The sequence below is a fragment of the Eublepharis macularius genome, chromosome 6 (genome assembly GCF_028583425.1).
Source record: "Eublepharis macularius isolate TG4126 chromosome 6, MPM_Emac_v1.0, whole genome shotgun sequence".
Taxonomy (NCBI): domain Eukaryota; kingdom Metazoa; phylum Chordata; class Lepidosauria; order Squamata; family Eublepharidae; genus Eublepharis; species Eublepharis macularius.
Window position 1 is genome coordinate 118,065,514 of NC_072795.1, and position 19,054 is coordinate 118,084,567.

General features: G+C 40.9%; 1 protein-coding gene across 5 annotated transcripts in view; it reads right to left on the reverse strand.

Annotated features, from left to right (window-relative positions):
• LOC129331969 (solute carrier family 22 member 15-like) overlaps window positions 1-14,193 on the reverse strand; it is a 36,877-nt gene extending 22,684 nt beyond the window's left edge. For all 5 annotated transcript variants that reach the window (XR_008597302.1, XR_008597303.1, XM_054982679.1 and 2 more), the window contains exons 1-4: window positions 13,977-14,193; window positions 7,697-7,843; window positions 1,470-1,602; window positions 337-501 (exon numbers count right to left, since the gene is read on the reverse strand). Coding sequence is in view for 3 of the 5 variants with exons in the window: in XM_054982679.1 (XP_054838654.1) it covers window positions 337-501; window positions 1,470-1,602; window positions 7,697-7,843; window positions 13,977-14,060 (529 nt within the window). In the remaining 2 variants the exon portion in view is untranslated. The remainder of the gene's footprint in view (window positions 1-336; window positions 502-1,469; window positions 1,603-7,696; window positions 7,844-13,976) is intronic.
• Between the last annotated feature and the right edge of the window lie 4,861 nt (window positions 14,194-19,054).

Below are 19,054 nucleotides of genomic sequence, written 5' to 3' on the forward strand. Positions count from 1 at the left end.
GCTGAGGAAAAATAGTTTTTTCAACATTTCAAAATTTTTGGGCAATGAAACTAGGGATGAGTTTTAGAAATGAAAAATGTTACATTAAACATCCATTAAAAGCAACTGACAGCCAAGTATACAGAAAACTTTGAACACAGTTCTTAAAGTTTTACTGCTATAAGGTAACCACAATGGTCTAGAAAGGTACTACCTAAGCAAGTTCCCTCATGAAATCAATTGACTCTCGACTAAGAATACTGATACATTCAAGTTTTAACACCCACTAAACACGTATCTAATTTGCAAGGAGAATTAGATTTACTTTACAGATTTAACCAGGTCCTGGTATCTTACCTGTCAACGCCCAGAATGATTTTCCTACATATTCTTGTGTCAAAACAAAAGACACTAAAGACATACCACCATTTGTAATCCCAACAAAAAAGCGTGATATTGCAAAAATTTCATAGCTTGGTGCAAATGCTGAGATATACCCAAAAATAACATCAAAGAAGAGACCTGCACAAAACACATACAGTGAGTATAATCTAATGTATTAATCCTAAATAATGAACAATTATCAAGGAGACAAAAACACACTCCCTTTTTCATTGCATCATGGGTGAAACCTTAACTCCGCTAAAGTAAATGATCATATGACATTTTTAGTGTTTCAAAACAATCAAATAGTGTTCAGACACATGTAATATAATTCAAATAAAAACTAAGAAGTGAAAACTATAACATAGCACTGCTAGTGTTAATTTCCTCAAAAGCAGATGAGGAAAAATGAATGCGAAAAATGTTGGCCAAGGTAAAGCAGGATTCACTTGTATATGTGCCGGAAATACCAATAATTAACTGTCTGAAAATTATATATATAGTATTCATAACAGGATATACATTAAGATGCATCTCAGAGATGGTCCTATTAGGTTTTGTTACAGAATCAGTTAAGGACACCAATGCATATCTACTAACTAAAAATCTTACTAACTCTAAAAATCTTAAATGCTTCTAAATGAGGTTCTGGCAACAGTTAATCTGTGTAATATTCGGCTAATTTGGTAAAGTTGAACAATCATTTAGATACACAATTTTGTAAAGATTCTTTCTTCTCAAGAATCAGATTTTTTCATAAGATTATCACCTGAGCCAATATAACCTGAGGGACATCAAGAATTATCTGTTGAAAAATATTCCTGTCATACTATAATGTAAACTTTCAATGATATTTAAATTTTTCAGACCTGATATAAATTTTGCAATTTTTCTTTTGTAATTTCATGATTTTGTAGAGACATTCTTGCTGCAGTTTATGTCAGTAAAATGCATACAAGTGCATGCTGGAAGCAACACTGATCAGTTCATTTTAATGCTAAAAAGTCTAATATACTTTCATAAAACAAAGAGCATTCATATTAACTGACAAAGTGGAAACATACAAATAAATGACTCCATGCAGATAAATTTCCATAAGATCTTACCTGACATATACACAGGCTTCCTTCCCAGTCTATCTGACAATGGGCCAAACATTATATTTCCAATGAGTAACCCAGCAAAATATAAGGATGAAGCCAGGCTCACTTTATATGCTTCATGTTTGATTAAATACCACTGTTGAAAACAAAAAAATGAGGTTTATCAGTTAAAATACAATAACAAACCTGTGAATGTATGTTATCTCCGCATTTTGAGCATTAAACTTGACATGACAAAATTAGTGTGTGAGAATCAGCTTGCTGATAATTTATCATAAACCAGAAATTCGGGGGAGAGGACAATATAAAAAGGCAGCGAGGGGAAGCCCCACCCACACTTCCCCTCCAAAAAACTTGCTTATAATACCCAGCCATTTTTCACCCAATGAGGCTCTAAAACTGGAAGTAACACTAGAGGAAAAAAGTTCCTAAAGATCCTAACGTGCTATCGATTTACTTCAGAATCTTATAATCAGGGCAATCAAGATGTGATGGGGTTAGAGCACCTACCCTATGAGGAAAGGCTGGAGAGTCTGGGTCTTTTCAGTCTAGAAAAAAGACGGCGGGGTGTGTGTGTGTCACATATGAGGTTTATAAAATTATGCATGGGGTGGAGAAAATTTTTCTCCCCCTCCCACAATAGTAACACTGAGGAGCACCCAATGAAGTTGATGGGCAATGTGTGTGTGTTATACGCTGACAAGTCACCTCTGACCTATGGCAACCCTATGAATGGAAGACCTCCAAAACGTCTTATCATTAACAGACTTGCTCAGATCTTGCAAACTGGAGGACGTCGCTTCCTTTATTGAGTCAAGCCATCTCGTTTTAGGTCCTCTTTTCCTACTGCCTTCTAGTTTTCCTAGCATTATTGACTTTTCCAGAGAATTTTGTCTTCGCATAACACGACCAAAGTATGATAGCCTCAGTTTTGTCATTTTAGCTTCTAGGGAGAATTCAGGCTTCATTTGATCTAATATCCACTTATTTGTCTTTTTGGCTGTTCATGGGCAGTGGGTACAGATAAAAAGAAATACTTTTGTACTCAACAAGTATTAAATTGTGACATTTGCTGCCAGTGGATAGAATAATGGCCAAAAAAGCACAGATGGCTTTAGATAGATTTATGGCTACTAGCCATGGGGAGTAAAGGGAATCTCCACTTTCAGAGGCAGTAAACCTCTGAACACCAGTGCCAGGAAGCAATGTCAGGACATGGTCTCAGCTTCTATGCCCTGTTTGTTGGTTCTCTGTAGTAACTGGCTAGCTACTGTGTGAGAGAGAACGCTGGACTAGGTGAACCCCTGGAGTTCTTTCTCTGTCCTTAAGGCAGTCCCTGTGCTAACAATTCCATCCCAGGCAGTGTCACACCCTTGTAAGCCCACTGAAGATATCTGCTCAGGATAGCTCTTTAAATCTCTCCGGGCCTGCCCTACTGGAACCATTTTACTTTTTCTATACCCTTCTAATTGTACATTGACCTACATGGCATACACATTGCAAAAGATTGGCTCTGATTATTCCAGAATCCCACAAAAAGATTTGGAGAGGGTTTTCGACAGCCCCTATTGTTTGAAGACTTAGAAAAGGGAAAGCACGCTTATCTTGGATCATCAGAGAAGTGATCTCTGGTTTGGAATACATTGTGGAGTTTTGCATAGGTAACAGCAGCAGACAGACATTGGTTACTATGGTAACTAGCAAAATGTCAAGCTGAATTCATAACAGCTACATGTTTAAACAGCTGGACCTTGTATTTCAATCTAATTCTAGGAAGCAACGGATTTGGAGCCTCTGATGAAGTCCTTGATATGTGGGTTAATCATCAGTACAAACAAAAATGCTACACAATCAAGTGCTGCTCATCCAAGAAGAAAACATGATGAGCTACACAAACCACACTTGTGGAAAATGTAAGTGCAAATACACAACATGCAAAATATTAACAACACATCAGTCCCTTTGCACTTACATTTCTCACACACGTGGTTCCTGACACTTTTCTTCTGGGATCTGAAGGTTTTTACTAACACCAAATTCCAAAACGTCACCATTTACTTTATAAAATGTGGGAAATTCAAATTCTGTTCTTGATAGCCCCCTTTATTGCTGAAAATGCTGAGAAGAAGGGATGAGATTATTTAGACATCTCCTTTGCCAGAACAAAACTAGAAGCAACCTTCAAAAGCTGCACAGTAAAATAGTACAAACTTTGACAAGATTTATTACGTTGACTATTGAACGAGAAAAAAGCATTAACAATGTAGAGGAAAACTCATAATATTTGGGGACTTTATTTAGATGAAAAATGGCAAATAAATATTTTAAAATAAATATTCTAATAGGTTTTGCAAAATTTTTGTCCCCTCAGGCCTTTGACAAGTTTGCAAGGGCATTAACAGAAGTTTTAAGGTTTCCAAGATGAGTTAGCTGATGGATAATTAATTTGTAATTCTCAATGTCATGTGCAGATCACGACAATATTTTCCAGCATGGATCTAGTCTTAACCAAAGCACAGAAGTTTGACTTTCCAGTTAATCATAAGCACTTCCACACATACAGCTGCAAGAACAGAAATGTTATGCTATAAATCACTGGCAATTTCTGATTCTCTCACCACCTCACATTCTCCGTAATATAAATACAGAGTAATCTGAACTTGTGTACAATGGCGACAAAGGAGTGTAATGAGAAGGAATCCAGAATAAAGGCCTAACTATGCTTGCATCTCAATGGAAATGCTAAGAACACAAAATGTGAAACTGTAAGGAACTGTACTCTCTCTTTTGATGTTAACTTTTACCTTACTTAATCAAAGTGACTGCTAAGAGGTCATCTGGGAAGGATTCCATGCAGCCCTGGGTTACATCTGAAGGAAGTACTTGCTATACATGCAGCAAACATATGCATGTATGTCTACCCTCCAGAAAATGGATGATCTTCAATGGCAAAAAGCTTGAACATGGGTTAAGACTCCTTGAAAGGTGACATCAGGCACATGTACGTGTAAATTAGTTATATGCTTCCAGCATAAATAAGGCCTTAGAAGTGTCTATTCAGTCACAATTCTTTAAACATGAAACAAAGTCAAATGCAATTAAGGTTCTTATGCTAGAAATGTTATACGAATGGTAGTCAGACTATGCAGAAGTTCAAATTCGTAACTTGAAAGATAATATATTAAAAGAGACAATAAGTTGTTTTGATTCTGATTTTACTAAAGTTTTTTTAGAAACATGGGAGGAACATCATTACACAGATGTGGGGACTGGGAAGTAATACCAATCATCTTGCATGAAAATAGCCTTAATATTCAAGCATTAAAGGGTTAAATGAAAATTTTTAAAAATTAGAAATATTTGAAAACTTGCCAGAGCCAGATACTTTACTTTGAATTGGCTAAGTTAAAGATACAATCTTTTTTGTCAACATGTCTATTCCAAGATGACTTGCCAATGAAGGTCTTAAACCTAACGGCCAAACCAAATCTGATAACTGGAGAGCCATTTCTATCTCTCTCAAGAATTTTAAAATCATAAATATTAATGATTAGGGGTGTGCAGCGGGGAAATATTCGGAAAATTATTCAGAATAACCCAAAACCCGAAGCGGCAAGCCACTTTGGGTTATTGGAATCGCTTTGGTATGCTTCTTAATGATTCGGTCAATAGTAACACCTATACAAGTTCCCAGGGACTACATCCACTTAAAGAAACAGTGTAACCACTCTCAGTGAAATACTTACACAATGAAACTCTTGCAACTACGATTTCTTCAGTACAAAAATATCCATTTATTAGCAAATATGTAAACACAGTCAGAAATCAATTAGACACCTTCTATAAATGTACCATTTTATACCCATAGACCGTATGACCTTAAATTATCTCTCAGTGTACAAGGCCCAGTCTTAGAAATAAATGGGAACTTAATAGTTTAAATTGTGTCCAAAACACTGGAGACCTGATCTCAGCAGACAGAGCGTTCCACCAGCTGGAAGCCAGGACCGAAAAGGCCCTGGCTCTAGTCGAGCCTAGGCGGGCCTCCTTGGGGCCAGGGACCACCAACAGCTGTTTGTCCCCTGATCGGAGTGTCCTCCGGGGAACATATGGGGAGAGGCGGTCCCATAGATACGCTGGTCCCAGTCTGCACAGGGCCTTATAGGTCAATACCAGAACCTAGAATCTGATCTGGTACTCCACTGGCAACCAATGCAGCTCGCGTAAGATTGGTGTTATATGCGCCTTATTTGGCACTCTCATAACAACACACGCCACTGCATTTTGTACCAGCTGTAATCTCTGGATCAGGCTCAAGGGCAGCCCCGCGTAGAGTGAGTTACAGTAATCTAGCCTAGAGATGACCATTGCTCGGATCACTGTAGTTAAGTCACGGGTTGACAGGTAAGGAACAAGTTGCCTGGTCTGCCACAGATGGGGAAAAAAGGACCTGACAACCGCTGTGACCTGTGCCTCCATTTTCAGGGAGGCATCCAAGATTACCCCCAGGCTCTTAACCCTCAGAACTGGCACTAAAAGTGCCCCATTGAGGGCCGGGAGCCAGAGTCCCAAACCTAATCCCCTATGGCTCAAGCACAGGACCTCCATCTTTGTCAGGTTCAGTTTCAGCCGACTCTGCTTCAACCAACCACTCACGGCTGCAAAAGCATGTTCCAGGACATCTGGGAGTGAGTCGGGCCAGCTGTCCATCATCAGATACAACTGGGTGTCATCTGCATATTGACGACACCCAAGTCCGAAACTTCGCACCAACTGGGCAAGGGGCGCATATAGATGTTAAACAATAATGGGGAGAGTATTGCTCCCTGTGGGACCCCGCACACCAAAGGGTGGCGGGATAACAATTTCTCCCCAAGCACCACCCTCTGTCCCCGACCATGGAGAAAAGAGACAAGCCACTGTAAGGCAGTCCCTCGTATCCCCACATCGGTGAGGCAGTGAGTCAAAATATTGTAATTGACTGTATCGAATGCTGCAGACAGATCCAATATCAGCAGCGCTGAGCCACCTCGATCCAGATGTCTACAAAGATCGTTTGTGAGGGCGACCAGCAACGTCTCTGTCCCATGTCCCAGACGGAACCCGGACTGGAAGGGGTCTAGGGCCAAGACATCCTTCTGGAAGCCCTGCAGCTGTTCCACTACTGCCTGCTCAATCACCTTTCCCAGAAATGGGAGGTTCGAAACCAGGCAGTAATTGACCAGGTCAGTGGGGTCCAGCAATGGTTTCTTTAAAAGAGGCCTCACAACAGCTTCCTTTAATGGCCCAAGAAAAACCCTGGAGCCTAAGGACAGGTTAACAATGGCCTCCAAAGATACTCAGCAGAAGCTAACTTGCATTAGTTTTGGAATGTTTCCTTGAATCATCGTAGATCCATTTTATTATAGACAGAAGGAACAAAAGCATCACACAATTCTAAAGAACAATTTTGCATTTGGTTTGCAATCATCTCAATATATCATATAATGCTCTTGTTAAACTTAACATTATGCTCCAATGGGAAGAAATACTTCTTTCTGCTTCTATTACAAAAGCATTAATTTGTCATTCTGAAAAAATACAGAAAAAAGTCATAATTGCTCTCCAATGTTCAGTAACACACCCATTTAGAATTACTCAACAAAACAGCAGCTATACTGTCAGTGTTCAGTTTGTTTCTCCCCTTTCTGATGTATTATCTGAATGCTTTAGCCTAAGGGGGGAAATCACTGTGTGTCATCTATCTGTTCAATACATCAAATAATCCAAGCAAATTGGGATACACCAATCTGAAAATGACTCAGGTGAGAATGAAGTGACTCACTGTTGTCAATGATCCTCATTTCCTGCTCACCAGAGTACTTTTCATGAATTCTTTCAACACACATAGGGAAGAAGAGCAGGACTGCACTTGTTCCCACTTCAAGCTTGTAAACGCTGGCTTCCTGAACACACAGAGAGAACCCTACACATGTAAAAAAGTGTGTACGTGAAGATTCCACATGCTTGAAGAATATCTGAAAAATGATCTAGTGTACAGGATATTTCAGTATACAGAAAAGCAGAAGGGAAGCCCTTTCTTGATCGCCCAAAATTTCAAAGCAAATAAAAATCCAATGAAAATTTTGTCCCAAGATTTGAAGAGGCAGTATCCTACCTTGAAGCCATGTGGTTAGAAGAAACCTGAAATACAGAAAAATGTTTAGATAACAGTAACCTAATGTACTTGCCTCTGTTACTATAGATGTGAAGTTATTAGCAAACTTGATGTGCTTTGCAAGTGCTTCCTTACTTGTTGGAATCTCTTCCTGATCAATGTGATATTCTGGTACAGCTCCCACTATTAAAATAAGCATAGACTGAAAGGCCACGAACACCTTAAAAGTAAAACAAAGAGTTTATTAACGAGGGATCTCTCTCTCTCTCTCTCTCTCACACACACACACACACACACACACACACACAGAGTACATTTTTTTAAAAGGTCTCAGTGGTTACTTACCACTGAGGTCTCAGTGGTTATCTCTTACTCCAATTTTGTCTCTTAAGTAACCCCTCTACTTTCTTCCATATTGTTTCTATTCACTCCTTTGGGGCAAATTAAAGCACTGTAATTTGGGACCGCATTTCAATTAGGGCGAAAGCTACCCTTCCACTCTCAACAGGCTCTGATATACACTAACCCTAGAACATGGCAACTGTATGCAGAAGCCACAAATGAGCTATATTTCCCAGGGATTATACTGCCTCCCTGCCTTTTTTAGTGTTCCCTTATATTTTTGCTGGCACCAAAGGCCCTCACTTTATTTCTCTCTGTTTGACCCACATTATAGAAAGGCTTAGTTATATTCAGTAGAAAGACAGAGCAGTCAGCATGTGGGGGTGGCTGTAAGGTAACTGTATTCTAATAGATGCTTTACTAAAACGTAAATAGAGTTCATTTACAAGTAAATAACCGTAATGATTTCAGGGTAGTTTCCAAAGTGTAATGATTTCACTAAGACTACTAGGTTCCTAACTGCAAGATAAGTACAGGTTTTTCATAGTTTCTAAATAGACCTAACCACCAAGTCTTAATTCCCTTAGCTGCTACTTAGGCTAGTATCATCCACAAGAAAGAACACACAAACTTCTCTCAAGATTACATTACAACTTCTCTGTCTCCTCCTTTCTATAAAACTCTGCCTAAGAACCACTCGCTCAAACTTTATTCCCCTCAGATGGTAAAACCTAAAATACATGTGCTAAAATATCAAAAGCTGTAGCAGTTTTCAGCTGTCTCTAATACAGTGGTAGTATCTGCAATATTGCTTGTAGCAAGCTACATTTCATAAATATGCAAAAAGGAATATAAATAATGTATATAAATAAATAATACTGCAATGTTAGATACTGATGTTTTTTATTTTGTTAAACAATACATTCACGTTTGATACATATTTTCCCAAGATTTCTATTTTCCCCAGAGAGAAGCAATCAAAAGTAGTCTCAGAAACAGCCTAACATACATGATCAGAGTTAGAACTAAAATTTGCTTTGTATAAAAACAGGACCAGAAGTATGAGTATCAAAGATGTGCGTGATAAGCTCGAAGTGTGAAGCAGCAAGAGCTGGTAAATGGGTGAAAAATATTTCATCAGCATTTATTTAACTTTAAAAACAAATATCGCTCCATATGGCCCAAACAGTGCTTCAGGTTGATTTAAGATAAAATGGTAAAAATATAATATTCTATTAACTATTACAAGAACTTATACATTTCCTCTAAATGCAGTTTGGTGCATTTAGTTACACTTCCCTCAAATATTCCATTCCACTGCAGATATGTTCAGAAGCTATTTGAATATCTTTTTTCCAAGATCAACACCTCAATATTTTAAGTCTAATGTCCTGGCAGATTATTTTTAAACAGAATTTTCTTAGCTTTAAACACCATTATAAATTTCCATGCATCAAGGTGCAATTCTCTTTTTACCAGCCTCTTTTGTATTGCAGTTATATACTACATGAAAGACTTGACTGTTATTTTTAATGAAACAGACCTAACCTGTTTATACCAAGTCAGAAAACTTGCATATTAAGGAAAAAATTGCTAAGAAGACTGATGTTGTTTAGTTTTGATCTGATATTTTTGTGATGGAAGATTAAACATGAGAACACATCACCAGGCAACAAAGATGCAAATTGCTTTTATGTTTAACTTATAATTGACTACAGTATGGAAACTACTTCTTCATAATGTGGTCTCAAGCCACTTCAGTAGCCTCTAGTTGGAGAAATCTCATGGGGAGGGCATGGTCCTCGGCTATGATACCATTATTTTAGGATTAGCAGAATTCCCAACAACAGATTGCAGTTAAATCACCAATAATTGCAAATCAAGAAAGTCTCTAACAAAATTTTCCTCAGTAACTTGATTCAGAGGTCAAAATAAACCATGGTGGTGTTTTTTTAAAGCAAGTTGTTCCACAAACACTAGTCAGTCTACCAAACGTACTCTAAAAATCTCCATGTAGAGTCCCAAAATGGTACCCTAAGATCCCTTGCACTTCCTGGCTGTTAGCAAAGCTTTATTATGGGTGCAGCCTGCGCAGTGCTCACTAATGGTCAACTGCAGAAAACAAGAGAGGTACAAGTAGAGGGCCCAGGGAAAACCAATCGTCCTGAACTGCACTCTTGGCTACAGACTGTCAGTGACTCTCCCACTTCCCCTTTTTGTCTAGCTGCTTCACACTGAATTCCCTAAACTTTTTAAAACTCTGAAACAAAACAGATATTACATCTCTTACCCCCACCCCCGACAAACACCATTTCTTGACATTTTGCCAAATTTTCTACTCTTGTTTACTCTGAGTAATAACACACACGTGATCATGACTGGAACAGCCATTTACTATTTGGATCTGGGTGATTACAGAATCGTTTGATCATCCCCCTCTGCCAAGTTTATATATAGGATAATAGGCATTCCTCAATGCGTCTCAAATGTATCTTTCAGGGCTGAATTAGGCCAACAGTCACAGGAAGCTAGACCATCTTCACTACAGAAACGGAAGGGGTTTTTTTCTTAAATGTTTACTATTCTGCTTGGATGAAGATTGTTGATGCCAGGTTAGGACAGTTGAGGCGTACAACCAAAGAGACATTCTTGTGCTGGGTAAGGCAGAAATCCTATCTACTGTTAAGTGTCATCTTATTAACCTTGATTACAATAGTACGGTGATATGGACTTGTAGAGTTTGTTCAACCAAATTTATTAGTATCTTACTTCCATGGTCCTTACCATTCTACATGAGAAATGTAATGGCTTTTCATTGCGTTTTGGCATTTGCCCCAGCTCAACTGAATGCTAACCCCTCTGAAATATTGAATTGCAGATTTTATCATATTCCATATTCAGATCACCTTTGTGGTCAAGATAAAACTGACTTTTTCTCATAAAATATTGGAATGTCATCTTTTTATTGATTTTTAGGAATTGTTAGATTTTATGTCTTTTAACCTGTGCTCCAGTTAATAATTCTTAGGGAACATTCTTCCCTATCTGATGCGACATAGTGATCCAAAGTACAACCTTGTTGGTTGCTAAATTTCTGTCCAGCTTATTTTCCTTTAGAAATTAATTTATTATTCTATTAGTCATTGCTCAAGATAATTTGATCACAGGAGCTCTGAAAAGGAAAGGAGATTAATGACCAAGGTGGCCAGACACTCCTTAGGGTGCCAGAGTTCACCCAGGACCTCCTATGTGCAGATTTCTAGGTTAGAGCAGGAGAATACAAACAACCAGCTTATTAGATGGGAAATGTGTTGAAGTTTTCTTGCTTCTTAAATTGGGCTAAAATATAGACTGCGGCTGTTTTGTAACGTTTCATGGTTGCTGTTGGTCCCTCTCTAGTTATCCCTTCATCTATCAATGCAGCTTTTTATTACTACTTCTGGTTCACTGTTTACAGAAACAGATGGTTGTAGGGGAAGTTCAAACAAGCCTCTATTTTGTATAATTTAAATGATCTATATGCATTCTCAATGAATGTACATTACTCGAGCTAATTTTTTTAAATTCTCTGGTGTATGTGTACCATCTTCACAAGGTGAAAAAAAAGTACAAATCAAAACCAAAAGGATTGTTTGCCCATGTGCACATACTCCCACACCAAACTATTCATCAAACACACAAAGTATAAGTTCAATTATATCAGTATGTAGGGGGGTGGGAATCACACACTCCAATATAGATATTAAAAAATACCTCATGAAAATTACAGGTATTTAAACATTTCAAAGTACAACACTAGGTACTGTAAAATTTGAAAACTATAAAATCTGAAAACCATGACTGACACTATGTTAAATATGACACATTTTATTCCTATTTCTCACTCAATGTCACCCACCACAGATAGCTTATACAGAGGAACGTTCAAACATGTGAGAAATGAGGAAGCCAACCACTTCAAAGACCCAGACTTTCACTACACATTAGAATGCAATTTACTAAAAGCTACACCACATTTTTAAGTGGCAATCAACCAGTCCCCTTAGCATGAGGTAAGCAGTTATCTATATTAATTCAGTGCTGGACTAGGACCCAGTTTCTCTCAGCCTAGCTTGATCTAACATGCACTGTACACATTTCAAAAAGATAGGGAGACAAAATGTCGAGGTATCAATTTTAAAACACATTTTCCTCAAATTAAAAAGTGGTCCTAATGAATGAGGCATATTTTTTTTCTTCATAACTTTGTATTTTTTCTGGACTTTGCTGTAGTTTTCCTTTGAGCTTCTTCTAAAATACACATGCAGCCATCTTCTAAACACAAATTTTCCCACTACAGAACAAAACTTCAATTTATAAGAAAATCTATGCAGATTATTGATTAAATTATCTTAAATGCACAGGATCAGTTAAAGGTTCATTAACCAGCCCTAAGAATGAGATAAGCCACCATCTCTATCAGCCTCAGAAGAGTGCAATATATGATAAAAGATCTTTAACAAACAGGGTTGCCAACAGATCTGAAGAAAACTGTCCTGTCCTTTTAATAGCATTTCCAAGTGAGGAAATGAGCAGGTGAAGCTTTTCATTGGCGAGGAAGTAAATAATAGCATATTAAGCCTCTATTATAGGAGCAGGATGCTTTTCTCCAAGCCTGCTGGCACCCCTATTCCCAGGATATGATTAAAAAGTATACACATAATGCAGCATGCTGAAGCTCAGCAGGCAACTAAGTTGTCAGTTAAGTTGTTAGTGCTTGGATACAAGATTTCCTGGGAATCCTAGAAAAGCCACTTTGAGTTCCATGAAAGAAGAATGGTGGGATTCAAGTTTTTTTAAAAAAAAAACTCTTCCTGATATTATATATTTGATTTAAAGGCTACTTTTCACTGTAAGAATCTAACAGCATCCTACAACATTTTAAAAAACAATACAAACTTCCTCTTCCTACGCTCATCCCGCCACCCTCAAAATAACTATCCTAATGTAGGATTCAGGATTGCAGTTGCTTGATTAGTAGACGCTTCCTCCTTCCCAAGAGTAAAGACCTTTAACATCTCAGAAGTCAAGTAGGGAGAAACCAGATGCTGCTCTGCTTCAGATAAAATTCATTTGGTGACTTCAGAGTGGTAGTTGGTTGGTGGCATATCCTCCTTTCCTTCCAGCTGTTTTTAACATCCTGGGCACCAAGCATGGAGAAAAAATAAGAATGCAGCCCACCCAATGTTTTTAGTGTTTGCTTTCCCCCCTCCTTCCGGTTAGGACTCCTCTGCCTAGCAGGCAAAATTCCACAGGTGAAGCCTTTTTCGCTTATGCCACGTCACTTTCAGAATGTCTGCCTGTCCAGACCCTTGAAACCTTGTAGGGGAAATCTTAATTATTATCTATATACTTCTGTCCTCAGCTGTAACCTATTTGGGATGCCAGCCAAGGTCCACCTGCTTCTATCCCCTACATTTTGTGTACCCCACCCCTCCTCCAAAGACCTCAGAGCTGAGCATATGACTCTTCCCCTTCCTCATTTTACCCTCACAACAACCCTGTGAGGTAAGTTAGGCTGAGCGTGTGTGTGACTCACTCAAGGTCACCCTGGCAGGCCCCCTCAGATCCCACTAAACACTCTAGTCCCTGCCCCACACTGGCTAGTGTAAGGCCAAACCCCTCTCATCTTGCTCAGAAGATCCGTTCCCCCAGAGGACTGCGTGACGGGGCTCTTCCTTAACCATTTTACCCTCACAACAACCCTGCAAGGTAGGCCAGACTAACAGTGTGTGACGGAACCAACAGGCCCAGAGGGTCTCCCTCCCCTCCCCCCCCCCAAACACAGGCAGGCCTCTTGGCGCCCCACACGTTGCCCTGGCAACACCCACTCCCCCCGCTCTCGCTCTCGCGCCTCTCTTCCTTCGCCTAGCAACTGACGCGATAGGCGAAGGGGAAGCTGGGGTAAAGGAAGGATGTCAGGGCGGCCCTCGGAGGCGAGGGGTCGGGCCGGCTAGTCCCCCAACGCCCACCTGCAGCAGCACCAGGAAGGCGGTGAGGCGTCTCTGTCGGGGGCCGAACTCCCCCACCAGGCCGAAAGCCTCGTCCAGCTCCATGGCTCCGCTCGGCCTCCCCGCCGCATCCCCGCCAGTCCCCCTACACAGAGCAGCCGGGCCTCGGACGTCCAGCGCACTCGCCCGTCGTAGTCGTCGTCATCACAACGCTGAGGTGGCGGCGGGCGGAGGCGAAAGCCGGCGGCTGAGGGGGACGACGCGCCCTCTGGCGGTGGCTGGCCGAACGCCCCCAGGGCATCGGTGGGCGGAGTCAAGAGGGAGCACCGCCCCTTACTCGAGGAAGGGCGTCTGCGCGCGCAAGGGCTTCTGGGACGGAATGCCGGCGTGGAACGCGGCGCTGTTGCGAAGCTGTGCGCGAACAGAAGTCCCACCGGTGGAGTTCCAGGATTATTGTTGAAGCGAAAAATACGTGCAAAGGCGAGAGCTTGCTAATGAGTTTGCAGCTCTTTGTAGGCACCCTCCCCATCCCAAAAGCTGACTCGCTAGGGAATCGCGGAGCATTGCAGCCTCCACGACAGTCAGGAGAAACGCTAAAAAATGCCTCGCTGCAGCCGGAGTCTGTTACTGTGGCTATAGTACAACCCATCGAGTTATTTACTTGAGATGTGCGCGAGATCTTGCCGCGTGGCTGCAACGCTGTGGGCGTTTGTGGCGCAAGCCTACTCCCAGAGGTAAATCTCAGTACATCCTATTTAGCGGTTTAGTAATTGCAGCTCTTCGGTTTAGCACGCACTGTATAATAACTGATTTTGCAGTTATTAATCCTGGAACCTCTATGTAGGACTTCATTTAAACTCGCACAAGATCCAGTTACATGGCCTGAATCCTATGTGTATGTACAACACTATCCCTTTTATTACTGCCATTGAACACCAGTTGGACTTCCGTCGGATGCGCTGGGTACAGGTGAGTGGGTTTGCCAATGCCTTTTGTGTTGGGAGGGCATTAACAGGTCCCCTGTCGTACCCAGGGCCAGCTATGGTACGTTTGTGCGCTGCCAGGAAATAGTGCCCAAGTAGAGAGGCCTTTGTTAGTTTTCAGAAGGTGCAAATGAAAACCCTGCTTCGAATACTATTGCACAGCTTCATTTGGAATACTGTCAGCAGTTCTGGTTGCCATGTCTCTAAAATGATATTGCAGAGCTGGGAAAAAGCCACAAAGGAGGACAACCAAGATGATTGAGGGATTGGAGCACCTTTCCTATGAGGAAAAGCAGGAAAACCTGGGATCTTTCAGTCTAGAAAAAAATATGACTCTTGAGGACAAGATAGAATAATAATAATAATAATATTTGATTTATTTACCACCCTTCTGCACAACTCAGAGCAGTTTACAAAGCGTGTTATAATCCCCACAACAATCACCTTGTGAGGTGGGTGGGGCTGAGAGCTGAAACTGACCCAAGGTCACTCAGCTGGCTTCAAGCAAAGGACTGGGGAATCAGACCCATTTCTCCGGATTGGAGTCCCGTTGCTCTTAACCATGACACCAAACTGGCTCTCTAGAAGTTTACAAAATTATGCATGGGATGGAGAAAGTTTCTCCTTTCCCTTAATACAAGAACTCCAGAGCACCTAATGAAATTGTTGGGAAATAGGTTCAGAAGGAAATACTTTGGTTAAACCAGTAATTAAACCCCCAGAGGGGGGCAGTGATGGTCATATGCAAAGATATTTTTAAGGGAGTAAGATTGATCAAAAAGAGATCCATCAATGGCTACTAGCCATGGTGAGTAAAGGGAATCCAGAGGCAGCAAACCTCTGAACACCTGTGCTGGGAGGCAGCAGGAGAAGAGGGTCTCAGCCTCTGAGGCCTGTTCTTGGCCCTCGAGGACAGCTGGTCGGCCACTGTGTGAAACAGTACACTGGACTAGGTAGGTCACTGGTCGGTTCCAGTAGGCTCTTCATACGTTCTCATTAGGAAGTAGTTGCAGCCTGTGTGAGGCAATTGCCTCTTTTCCTAACCCCATTCCAGTTTCTGCTGTTGTTGCTGCGATTCTCTTTGCGTGCGTCTATTTCCTAAACAAGAGAAGGCTTTGTATCTGTGCCATTGCACCCTGGCAGTTACGCTTCGCAGTTGAAAGCAAAAGCAGGGGTGGAGAAGGTGTGATGGCTGCTGCTGGCAAGGAACATTTATATATACTTTTTTTCCAAAGTTAAAACAGTCAGTAGTGCTAGTGAATATTTTCAAGAGTTGTGATTGCCTGCAGAGGGAGGTGCAAGAAAGGAGAACCTGCATAATCCCCAGGAAAAGGCCGGTCTGTGTTTTGCAACATTTTCAACTACAAAATGTATGGCCATGGCGATGCTCAGAGACCACTGGGAGCCGCACAATATGTCTAGAAGAGCCACATGTGGCTCCCCAGCCGCGGTTTGACCACCCCTGTTATATACCAGAGACTAAACTTAATGATAACCACATGCACTTGCAGGGGAGAGGGGAAATGGGGAGGACTGCTGTTAGTTGTGCCCTCTTATGAGTCTTCAGACTGGATTTTTCTCCTTTTCACTGAGAAAAACCTGAAGATGATTCGGAGATTTTTATGCTGAGTGATATGAAGTGGGAAATTTTAATTTTGATTAGAGGAAATGACCCCATGAGAAGGGGAGGAGTTGGAAGAGCTGAACGGAGAATTGCTTATGCTGTTTAGCATTTCTTCATCTCTGTATTAAATTCCACTAGTTTTAAAGCTCTGCAAATTTGCATTTATATACTGTTACATTGTTTATTGAAATGTCTTTGAAATGGACTGTCCTGACTCACACTGTAATCCACCTTGAGTCTCAGTGAGAAAGGCGGACTATAAATAATGTAAATAAATAAATAAATTTTTGCCCTGGTGTTGACCTCGTATCCCACTGAGCTCCCTTCCCTCGCTCCATCTTCCCCACGAACCATCCCCAAACCTCCATGAATTTCCCATACTGGGGTCGGCAACCCTGCGGCACAAAAATCCTCATTTCACTGGCTCTGAAATTAGTAACATTTCAGTCTGCCCTCCTTGGCTACTAAGTGTGCTTAGCAATTTACTTCATATACAGCTACTTTCATGTCAAATCCTACACTGTTTGCTGCCTCTCGATTGCACATGCGGGCCCTGCAGGAGAGTAATTGGAAGCTTCCTAAGGACGTCCACTGAGCTGCAGATAACCCCTGCAATAGAATTGGGACTGAAGGGCTCATGCTCGCTCACCACCCTTTGGCCTCCTACCCAGCCCAAGGAGCCAGTGGAAGAGATTCTGGAGAGGTCCAGTGTGGCCTTTCTCCAAAGGAGGGTGGAGAAAGAGTAGAGAGGAAAATTCCGTCCATGAGTTTTTATGCAGGCATGCTCTTTTATCCCTTTCTTTCTAGCCCTGCTTTATTGCTTCTCGTTTAATCTTACAATTTTTTTGTTTTGTAAAATTCCATCATGTATACCGGCTTTAAGAATGTGCAGCGTGTTTAAGGGTTTAATCAAGCTATCGTTTCAAACCCCTGAGGCATTGCTATCGCAATTACATTTGTGCTCATGATCTTAAAAAACTAATAACAAACCTTGTTAAGTCTTGTGGCCTCAAAGCCTAACAAAGCCACTCTAAGCTTTCATGGGCCGCCGCTCACTTCATCAGATGCATGTAGCGGGTTCTTACTAGGCAGACATATCTTAATTATCCATCAACGGAACTGATATGCTTATTCATATGATCAACAGAACGGATATGCTTACTCCAGGAACAAAGGGTGGTCAGTAATCGACATCAAAAAGCAAAGAAGTGGGTTCTTTCAGAGGTCACGGTATACCCAAGATTGAACATTCTCTCCCGTACTGGACTTGGACTACATGGGTTTTGAAGATTACTCTTTGATCCCTTCCCAATAATCCTCTTTGGATCACTGTTGTAGATCTTGTTCTTATTTCTGCACGCGAGTTCTAATCATGAATCAGGATTGTGCATTAAGTTAGATGGAAGACATGATCTGAAAGGTTGTGTGTGCCTGTCAGACTGAAGACCACTGGAATATAATTAGGCTAAGCAAAGGTAATTTCTTCAGGTTTCCCCACTCAGAAATACCTTTTATTGGAAAAAAGTAAGCCCACAATCATCGACAAACAAAGGAGGCAATCCATGCATTGGAATTTAATTTTTCTTCATGCAAACATACTTTTTCATATCTAGCTTAGGCATGATTACGGGAGGGGAAGAACAATGGCTTGTGCAGACAATACCCACAGGCAAATCACTAAACTGTGACAAATGTCTGGCTTATACTAACAAAAGTCAGGAAATGGCTGGATAGTACTAAAGCTGTTTTTAATTTAGCCTGACGTGCCTCTGTCTCAAGGCACATATGGCCAGAAAACTATCTTTCTGTATCATCTGGTTTGCCTGATAAGAGGCTAAACTACAGTAAACCAGCTGGCGGAGCTTATGTATCAGGGTGGGTTTCTGCAAATTCCTGCAATATTTTTTCTTTAATATGACCCAATGGCTACAAACACTGGAAATTAATTTTGAAATTCTGCATAGATGAAGTTCATATAAACTCTGACATGGCCTTGAGTTCTCTTATTCTTTGGACTATCTCATTGTGGTATACTGTTGATAAAGAGCTTAGACATTCCATGTAATGGAATCTCTTGTTTGGATTTCTGGTGGATTGCTTCCTGTTTAGGAGCATCTCATTTCCCTTGTAATAATATAATAATAATAACATTTGATTTATATACTGCCCTTCAGGACAACTTAATGCCCACTCAGAGCAGTTTACAAAGTATGTCATTATTATCCCCACAACAAAACACCCTGTGAGGTGGGTGGGGCTGAGAGAGCTCCAGAGAGCCGTGACTAGCCCAAGGTCACCCAGCTGGCTTCAAGCGGAGGAGTGAGGAATCAAACCCAGCTCTCCAGATTAGAGTCCCGCACTCTTAACCACTACACCAAACTGGATCTCAATCCTTTAGTAGAAAAGGACATTCTAGCATCAAGAAAATGTCTTGTGTCTGATGGGACACCAAACCATGGTTTGGTCTTACATTAATGTGCCTCAGCTTTGCA